Genomic DNA, 10,430 nt, shown 5'->3' with positions numbered 1-10,430 from the left:
ATGTGTATTTTCATCAAAAAAAAAAAAAAGAGGTTGAGAAGTTAGAGGGTTGATATGTTGTGGGGTTGTTAACCAATGTCATAAAACAACATGTGTACTTCTGTTTCATGAGAAACTATTTGTTCTGTAAGCCTTCACCTGAAGTACAATAGAAAAAAAAATTGTTCAAAGACAAAAAAGACTCATAGCGATCCTACAGGACAGAGTAGAACTGCCCCATAGGGTTTCCACGGAGTGGCTGGTGGATTCGAACCACTGACTTTTTGGTTAGCAGCCAAATGCTTAACCGCCATGCCACCAGGGCTCCATATTGTGTATATATATGCATTATTTTCAAATAAATGGTTATTTAAGTGATGACTGTGGAAGAGGTTGCCGAGGGTGCATATATTTGTATATTTAATTGTGTGTCTCACCTGCTAGGCAAACTGTAAGTGCTATGAGCACAAGGATGCTGTCTGTCTTGTTCATTGCCATGTCTGCAGTCCCTGACGTACACAGGCAGTCATAAACATCAATAGAATTTAAAGACATTGTCCAGGTGAAACGTCCTCATTTTCTCTTTCAACGTTTCTCTGAAATAACTCCTAGGTTTCTTAATCAGCCATCATTGTTTCTTTGAAGATGCACTTTCTTTTTTCTAATATTCCTCTTAGAATGTGTTGCCTAAGCCAAACCCAAGGTTTCAGGAACTGTCTGGGCAGAGTAGAGGAGTGAAGGAAAGACCAGTAACTAATAATTCCAAATATGAGATGCCTATAATACAAAAATCAACTTGACACTTTTTTTGGACTCTCATTTTTTTCATGGTGGCCAAGGGATGGGGCATCCCAGGATAGAGGAGGCAGAAGGAGTCCAGAGATAAATCTTCCCAACTTTGTAATCTTGTAAAAAGCTGGAACCACAGAGTCCTTCACTAAAGGAATGTGAGGCTGTGTGCAGTTTTTCACCCTTCAAAAGGGGCATCATTCTGAGTCAGCTGTTTAATTCCTAGCACTTAGCATGACATGTTTAACAACTCATGGTCACATTAACAAATGAATCAATGCATCAATCATAATTTACTTCACTTAATAAGTATTTATAGTATACCTATTGTGTGCCAGGCACTCTTTTAGTACTGGGGAAGACACAGCAGTAAATAAAACAGATGAAGTCTTTGTCTACAAGGACCTTATATTCTGTTGCAAGGAGATGAACAATGACTAAGTACACCAGTTTATGGTAGGTCAGATGATGATTAGTGCTATGCAGAAAAATAAACAGAAAAAGAGGAATAAGAGGTGTGGGATGGGGTGGAGGGGGGAGGCTATGCTCATTCTCACTGAGATGGTGACACCTGAGCAGAAACTCACCTAAAGAAATTATGAAAGTGAGCCATTTGGGGGAAGAGAGTGCCTGGGAGAAGGGACAGCAAATGCAATGGCCTTGAGGTGGGACCACGTCTGTTGGGTTCAAGGAACAGCAAGGAGTGAGCAAGGGAAGATGAGGCTAGAGAGAGAAGGAAGAGGTGTGGGGCAAACCATGGAGGGCCATGCAGGACATTGGAAGTACTTTGATTCTTACTCTGTGTGAAATGGGAGCCTTGAAGGTTTGTGAGCAGAGGATTGACCTGATTCTCATTGCCACACTGCTGTAGATAATAGGAGGGTCTGGGTGGAGCAGGTAAGTCCCTGGGTGGTACAAATGTTGAACATGTTGGGCTGCTAACCAAAGGGTTGGAGGTTCGAGTCCACCCAGAGGTACCTTGGAAGAAAGGCCTGGCAATTTACTTCTGAAAAATCAACCATTGAAAACACTATGGGGCACAGTTCTACTCTGTCACACATGGGGTCACCATGAGTCGGAGTCGACTTGATGGCAACCGATACTGTTTTGGGGTGAAGCAGAGGGAACAGCCAGGAGGTGCTGACCACCGGGGTGGTGGTGGTGAAGATGGAGAGAAGGGGTCAGGCTCAGATCAGTCAATGGACAGGGTGTGTGGTATAACAGACGTAAAAGAGACAAGAATGTCAAGTTCATGGAGGCCACTGAGGTGGTCAAAGGCAGTTGATGGATGAAGTCAGAGTTCACTAATACTTTTGAATCGGGCAAAAGCCATGTTGCTGAGCTAATAAAGGTCATGGAGAGCCTGGGGAAGGTTCCAGGCTCTGCTAGGGAAGGTGTGTCTCTTTAAGACACAGGAAATTCACTACTCTGCTTTTGTTTCTTCTGAGCTTCTGTAATTTTCTGTACATCTCCCAAAGCAAGCTTTGCTCAGAGTAGCTCTTGGCCTGAAGATTGTTGGAACTGGCTCATTGCAGGCCACTTACTGGCTTCAAGACCAAAGGAAAAAAAACAATGCATAAACAAGCAATGCCAACAAAAGAGAAAGAAATGAGGGAAGGGAGGAGTAGAGTAAGGAAGGAAAAAGAGAAAGGGTAAGGAAGAAGAGAGAAGAACAATGAGAAGCTTCCATTCACAAGAATGACAAACATATAAAATAGCTAGGGATAAACTTAACAAGAATGTGTAGCAGCTATGTGTAGAAAATTGTCAAGCTTACTGAGAAACATAAAGGAACACTTGGATAAATGGAAGCTTGTACCTGGGTGGGCGCAGTTAATATTCTAAATATGCAATTCTCCACACATGCATTTAATGGCATAACAATCAAAATTCCAATAGAATTTCTTTTTCAAGTCCCTTAATGTCTTGATTTGAAAAAGGTAAGAACACCTAACATTTTAAAAGAATAATGAAAGAGGACAAGTAGGGACAGATATTAAACAATAAAGCTACGATAGTTTGAAAATTGTTAGGCTGGCCCAGAGATGCCAAATCAATGGATCAGAATAATTGATCTTGACTGAGCTGTGAAGGAAAGCCGGGTGCATTCATAGTTTGTTCCTATTCTTATACTTCTGCAGCACTTTATCCTCTTCAAACTTAAATTCCTTAGATTTCCAGAACATTTTGAGAAGTAAGCTGGGCTGGCATCACTAAGCCCATTTAATAGCAAAGGAAAGGAAAGCCATTAAAAGATGGAGCAACTTGTCCAGGGTGACCTGGTGAGTTTCTGGCAGAGAGCAGAACCCAGGCCAGGACCCTGGTTCCCAGGCATGGGGTATTCCCACATCCTACATGCCACCACAATGACCTCATGGAAAACCATGACATCGGGCTGTGTGTGAGCTGTGCCTCCTTGTCCCCTTCCAGAGTACTCTCTTGGGATGGTGAGACAAGGGGTGGGTGAGAGATGGAGGTGAGCCCTGTTACCCTCTGTCCTGCACAGAGAGCTGCCTAGCAAGAGGGCGTGTTCCAAGAGACAGCAGGATGCAGACCAAGAAGTTGATTGAATTCAGCAAATATCTATTCACTTGGCACCCACTAAACACCAGGCCCTGGAAGGCCCTTGGCAACCTCACAACCTTCTCCAGATCTTGCTTGCTTTCTTCTCTGCCTCCTTCTGCCCTGCTTCTCTTCACATCACGAGCCTTCTTTCATCGCTATTGCTCCTGGCCCTCTTAGCCTGAGAGGCAATGTGGCCTACTGGTAGAAAATGCACCAGATTACACGTGGTCTGGAGGTCTGGTCGCAGCTCTGGTACTAATTGGCTCTGGGGCTATGACTTCACTTCTCTGCGGCCTGGTTCCTTCACCCATCAGAAGGGCATGACGCCCCCTTCCTAACCTAGCTGTGAGTCTAGAGCAGGCCTGCCATCTGTTTTTGTACATCCCACAACTAAGAATGAGCTTTACATTTTTAAACGGTTGAAAAAAATCTAAAGAACAATATTTCCTGACATGTGAAACTTACATGCAACTCAAAGTTCAAATTCCAGAAATAAAGTTTTATTGGAACACAGCCACATTCATTTGTTTACGCATTGCCCGTGGCCGCTTTCACGCTACAACGGTGGAGTTAAATAATTGCGACAGAGACTGAATGACTTGCAAAGCCTAAAATATTATCTGGTCCTTTACAGAAAAAGTTTGCTGACCTCCAGCCTAGAACATTGCTATTTTATACATGGAGAGATCGACAACTAACCTAAAGCTGGGCATGGAGATGGGGCTAATCAAGGTCTAGCAGGGACAGCACGTCTGACATCTTTGCATTGACCTCAAGAGTTGGAGTGGAGGCTCTACCAGACTCTCATCTGGCAGGGCGGCGGCTCCAGGGGCTGCCCAGTGAGAGGGGAGCAGGAAGGTAATGCTCACCAGGCTAGTAGCGTGGGCCAGCGCCACCTGGTGGCCACGGAAGACATCACAGCCAGCCCCCCAACCATTAGTCCAGCTGTCTCTGCATTGTACTTAGTGGAGGGCGTAGTGGCAGGCATGGCCTCCCTTGCCTCGCTGCCCTCCAGCCCCCACCACTCACGTGATCTCATTGTTCATGTCGGTGACGTCGATTCTGTCCAGGAACCAGCCTGCTCTGTTGCCAGAGTTGTCGTGGCGAATCCGAATCTTGGTCAGGGGCCCCAGGTCCATGGCGGGGACAGTGAAGGTGTCTGTCTGTGAGGGGTCAGAGTGATGTTCAGAGGGGTGAGAACTGTCCCCTTCCCATCTGCAATCAGCTCCACCCTCCCCAGGGCTGGGGCAGCCTGAGGTCCCTGTAAGAGCCAAAGCAGCAAGGGTTGGGGACTTGAAAATGCAGGTGGCTAGTCTAGTGTTTGGTCTGCAGTATAAGATCTCCACGAGGCAGAATCAGCTACACGGCAGGGGGTTATTGTCTTCTTATCCTACACCCGCCAGGGGATCTTCTTACTCTCATTGGGTCCAGGAAGGTAGACGGAAAAGTGGAAGGGCAAAGGTGACTGTGACAGAGAAAGGCAAGTTGGCTGCAAGCCAGCATTTATATTGCAGGTGGGTGGGTGGGTGCGACCCACCGCTTAAGTATACACCCAGACAGTGTGCTCATGTGTGCACGTGCGTATACAATCTCTGTCAACCATAAAGTTTTATTAAGCACCTACTATGAGCAGGCCCTGTGCTAAGCCCGAGTGAAAAGACAGAATAGGCACACTACAAACGTGGGTCATTACAGGAAGCAGACGACACCAGGACCCCATAAGTGAGTGGCAACTTGGCTCTAGCTTTAACTGTTTATTTTTAAAAAGATTTCATACCTACAGAAAATTTGCAGGAACAGTACAATAAACTTTTGTATACTCATCCAGATTCTCCACTTATTTGCCACATTCGCACGCTCTCTCTTTCTCTTCCTCTTCCCTTGTATATTTTTTACTGAATCATTTGAAAATGAGTAGCAGATACTATGATACTTTACCCCTAAATACTTCAGCATTTATTTCCTAAGAACAAGGACATTCTCTTATATAGTCACAGCACAATTATCAAATTCAGGAAATGTAACACTGATGCAATAGTGTTATCTAAGATATGATCCATATTCAAATATCTCCAATTGTTTCAATTATATCCTCTATAGCAATCTCTTTTTTCCAACCTAGGATGGCAGTGGCTATCATTTTTAAAGGAATGTACTAAAAAGCAGAAATAAACCCTGATCCTCAAGTCATGGAAGGGAGCATTGAAAACAAACAGGGACGCTGAGGTCAATCAAACAAGGAGCCCAGAAGTATCTTAATGGACTTAGTTAGGTTTTTCCTTTCTCTGTGCCGATGAGTGGCCCTGGCTTTGGGATGGGAGCAGGAATAGGAAAGGTGAGATAGGTGATAATCATCGGGTTGGGATATTGTGAAGTCTTGAAGGACAAAGATGATAGCTTTATTTTTCATGCTTCCCCCACTGCACCTGGAAGAGGGAGGTACACATGCATTTCTTCCAATGCCCAAGAGACTCCAGTGGCTCCCACTGCCTCAGGATACAGTTCAGACTCCTTAGCCTGTCTTTCTAGACTCCCCCACCCCACAATACACACACACACAACCTACACTAACCTCATCCAAGCTTTCTCTAGAGGTACCACCTACTATGGTATAAATAGTTAATACACTCAGCTACTACCAAAAGGCTGATGGTTCAAGTCCACACAGAGGTACCTCAGAAGAAAGGCCTGGTGATCTACTTGCAACAAATCAGTCACTGGAAACTCTATGGAGCACAGTTATACTCAGACACACATTGGAGTTGACTCAACAGCAATTGGCTGGTTACATCCACTGTGGCTTAGCAATGACCAAAGCCAAGCTGGAAGACTGTTTGCCCCTCAGACTAGCTTCCACATTTTCACCAGCGTACCTTTGCACATTTTGTCCATCTTCTGAGAATACCCTTCACTGTCTTTTCTATACATCTGCATATACTCATCTACCAAGGCCCAGTGTAAAGTTGTTGCTTCCCACCAAGTTTTACCCAGGGTTCCATCCTTGGAAAAGCACTTCCTCCTTGAACCTCACAGCCCTAACTGCGTGCTCCACCCACTCAGTCCCTGAGCATCTGCTACCTGGTACTATTCTCTAGTTAGTTCTTGTGGGTCATCTAGCCTGTGGGCTCCATGGGGACCAGAACCCCATTTGTACTTGCTTATACCTTCACCTCAAGGAGCTGGTGTTTAAAGAGTGGGTGCTTACACAAAACCTGGTTGAACTGAGCAAAGCATACTGCTGGACACCCATAGACACTATGCTGGGTTGGACTGATGTGAGAATGATTGGTGGGCACCACTCCTGTGTTTGAGTCTGAATCACCCGCCCAGGGAGCCCATGCTCTACCTGGCCCTGCTCAAACTTGTTGGACTTGTCCGACTTCTTCAGGGGCCGTTCACCTGTGTCCCCGTATTCCTCGCCATAGATGGTCAGGTAGACGTTGGCATCAGTGCCAGCCTTGGGCTCATTCCCTGTGATCACCTGGACCTTGTAGGTGTTGGCTGAGGACACAGAAAGAAGCAGCATTGAGGACATCATGGCCATGGAGTGGTCTTGAAACACAGTCTGTTAGTTCCAGCCATATTCTGGCAGCAGGAAGGACCTATGGGCGCATCTACATCAACCTAATACTGAACACTCCTTCTCCCTACCCAAAACTTTCCTTGACCAAGAAGCCCAAGGGCTGAGAGTCATGGCAAAATTTGCCCTCAGCAACCCTCCCAATTTATGTTGCCCACATTTAGTTATATTAAGTTACATCAGGGCTCCTCCTGAGTCACTGATTCATCCTGAGAGCCTCAGGCCAAGGGCAATGCTTAACCCCAAACAGCGAATTGTTAATGGTGATGTTTCAGGGACAGGTCAGGAGAGTTATATGGGAACTATCATGGGTAGCCACCTATTCAGCCTCCATGTGAACCATTATTGGTGGAACCATCATGAGTGGCCACCTATTAGGCCTCCATGTGAGAGGAGAGCTCAGTGAGCCCCCGCCCCTGAGACCCCTCTAGGGGAATTGTCTGACCCCCCTTCAGGCTTACGCTCAGGACCTGACCGCCCAGCCGGCACCAGCTCCACCACGAGTTCGTTGTCTTCCTTGCCCTGAGCCAACCAGCGGTGGGCATCGAACTTGTACTCCTCAATCACCTCCTGCATCCCCGGCCCAAGCTCCTCCTCTTCCTCTTCCTCCTCGCTCTCCTCCTCCTCCTCCTCTGAGGATTCCTCGGATGAGGACTCCTCCTCCTTGTCCTCCTCGTCCTCCTCATCACTGCCCTTCTTCTTCTTCTTCTTCTTCCTTTGCAGCTTGGCCTTCATTCGCTCCTTCTTCAGCAGCTGCCGCAGCTTGTCCTTCTCCTTTTTCTTCCGGGCCTCCTCCTCAGGCGTGAGGTCCTCTTCCTGCACCACCAGGTGTCGCAGCCACACCATGTCCACGTACCAGCTGGGCCCAAAGCCCTCACCGGTGTGCCCGAGCCGGATCTTGTAGATCTCACCCACGTCTGCTGCCTCCAGCTGTGCAAAGTGCAGGTCAGTGGCTGGGGTGGCCCTGGTGTCCTGCCCCCCCCCCCCCGCAAAGTCAGGTTCTGGGTCTGGAGTTATAGCCCCAAGAGGCACCAGGACTTCATGCTCAGGTGCTTTCACCAGCTCCCTCTCACCTATCACATCTAGCCTAGTGTCTCTGGCCAGCCTTCCAAGCCCTTCTTAGCCTGACCTCACCCTCCACCTCATTAAGCAACTCATGGTTTCCCCTGGCGCTCAAATGGGAGTGCCTTCTAAACCTCCATGATAGTTAAGCTGGCCTCCCTGAACTCCCTGTTCCTCTCTCTCTCTCTCACACACACCCACATACCCACACGCACACATATGTCACACATCACACTCATTCCTATTTCCACGTGGTCGCTCGTGCAGTTCCCTTACCTGTATTGCCTTTATTCCCTCCTCCACCCTTAATAATGGAGGATTAATGTGTGCCTGACCCAAGCCATGGTATTTTCAATTGCCTCATATGCATACAAAAGCTGGACAATGAATAAGGAAGACCGAAGAATTATGCCTTTGAATTATGGTGTTGGCGAAGAATACTGAATATATCATGGACTGCCAGAAGAACAAATAAATCTGTCTTGGAAGAAGTACAGCCAGAATTCTCCTTAGAAGTGAGGATGGTAAGACTTCATCTCACGTACTTTGGACATGTTATCAGGAAAGATCAGTTCATGGAGAAGGACATCATGCTTGGTAAAGTAGAAGGTCAATGAAAAAGAGGAAGACCCTCAAGAGATGGATTGATACAGTGGCTGCAACAATGGGCTCAAACATAACACTGATTGTGAGGATGGCACGGGACTGAGCAGTGTTTCCTTCTGTTGTATCAGAACCGACTTGACGGCATCTAACAGCAACAACAACCACCCTTAACTAAAACCCATTCATTCAGATTCCAGGACTTTATAATTACTTTTTTTCTTCTAACTTTGTGCATTTCTTGTTCTCTTTCCAAAATTTTCAACATTAAGCACATATAACTTTTGTACTAAGCAAAAAATTTAAAGTGTTATTTTTCAGAACAAAACTCTCACCCATGCTCTCCAAGGCCCCAGAACCCCTCCACCAGCACACCACCTCAGCCTGTCTGCCTCTCCCTTCCAGAGTTCAGCTTAGCCCCTAGCCTAGCCTGCCTTGGACTCCCTCTTTGCCTATAGAGCTGGTCTTCTGTGCCCTATCAACTGTGAATTCCCTAAAGGCAGGACCTTTCATTTTTGCTTCTCTCCCCCACTGGGCCTAGCACATGGCTGGTTCAAAGGGCAATGATGATAGATTCGGTTTTCTTCAAAGGATGGGATCCTTGGCCTTAATCCCATTGTAGCTCTTTTCTGAGCCCCATACTCTGGGGATGGACCCACACTAAGGGAAGCTCTGACCGCTGCCGACCTCAGGTGGGTGCTCACAAGGGGTCCTGGCAGGTTGGGCCCCTCTCAGTGCTCCCCAGTGCTGAGGACCTTTGTCTGGTTGTTTGACACTTCTCAAAGCCCAGTCCCACCATACTGCCATTTGAGCACCAGGGGAAACTGAGGCCCAAGGCCCCATGAAGTGCTCAGTGTCCCACAATTAGAGTTCAGACCTAGAGGAGAACTCAGGTCTTCTGATTCCCTGTTCACAAATCCATAATGTGACCAAAAACACTCTTGCAAGAAAATTACCAACCTGGATGGAGCCCAGGGCCCCTGGGGAAGCTGAATTTCTTCTCAGCTACTTCAGGGCTGGATGCTGGACCTAGTAAGTCCCTTCTTCAGCATATTAGATCTCCTCTCCAGTGTTTCCCAGGCCACAACATCCCTGTGGTCACACCTCTCCAGAGAGGTCTCCTAGCCACCCTTGCCCTCCTCAAGTCTGTCTGCCTAGCCATGAATGCCTTCACCACCCACATCCAGCCACATGGTCAGTGGGCATCCAGAGGCACTTGTCTGCTACATCTCAGTAACTCCTCACAAGGTCCCACGTGCTTTACCTCACGTTCACTGTTTTGATCATTACAGGAACTCTGTGAGGCAGGCCAGGCAGGTGTTACAGAGCTAGGTTTTAACTGTTGAAGAAGCTGAGGCTCAGACTGGTAAAACCTTAGGGCCTTAGCCTCCTCAGCAGTGTAATGAGGAAGTTTGACTCGTGAAGTCCCCTCCATTTCTAACATTCCATACATGTATGACCCTGGCCCAGATCTCAGCACAGCCAGGACTTTCTCTTCTGGGCACTGGGTTAGGACTCTTCACTGATGGTTCTTCACTGTGTGTATTGTACACAAACACACACAGAGCACCTAGCATGAATGTGCTCTCTGAACACACATATCTGCATACACATACACACACACACATTCATGTCCAATATAATCACCAGCCTTGCATCCTCCTCCCTGCCAACAACATGCTCTTATTCTCATCTCTTTTTTTCCCCTACTCAAAGATTTGCAAAGGGAAACGAGGAGGCCTGGGGCACTCAGAACACAGCCATGACACTCCAAAGCCTCCTAGTATCCTGCCTGAGAATCAGGATCCCACCAGAGGCTGGGAGTGGATTGAGTAACCTAGTGCCATATTTT

General features: G+C 47.1%; 1 protein-coding gene across 1 annotated transcript in view; it reads right to left on the bottom strand.

Moving 5' to 3' along the window:
- LOXHD1 (lipoxygenase homology PLAT domains 1) overlaps positions 1-10,430 on the bottom strand; it is a 167,540-nt gene that overhangs the window by 68,738 nt on the left and 88,372 nt on the right. Inside the window, exons 19-21 of the mRNA XM_004380881.1 lie at positions 7,375-7,843; positions 6,680-6,834; positions 4,363-4,496 (exon numbers count right to left, since the gene is read on the bottom strand). Coding sequence (XP_004380938.1) covers positions 4,363-4,496; positions 6,680-6,834; positions 7,375-7,843 — 758 coding nt within the window. The remainder of the gene's footprint in view (positions 1-4,362; positions 4,497-6,679; positions 6,835-7,374; positions 7,844-10,430) is intronic.

This window comes from Trichechus manatus, unplaced genomic scaffold (genome assembly GCF_000243295.1).
Source record: "Trichechus manatus latirostris isolate Lorelei unplaced genomic scaffold, TriManLat1.0 scaffold00078, whole genome shotgun sequence".
In the NCBI taxonomy this organism is placed as follows: Eukaryota; Metazoa; Chordata; class Mammalia; order Sirenia; family Trichechidae; genus Trichechus; species Trichechus manatus.
The sequence above is the reverse complement of the archived record's forward strand: the minus strand, read 5'-3'. Positions and strand labels throughout refer to the sequence as shown.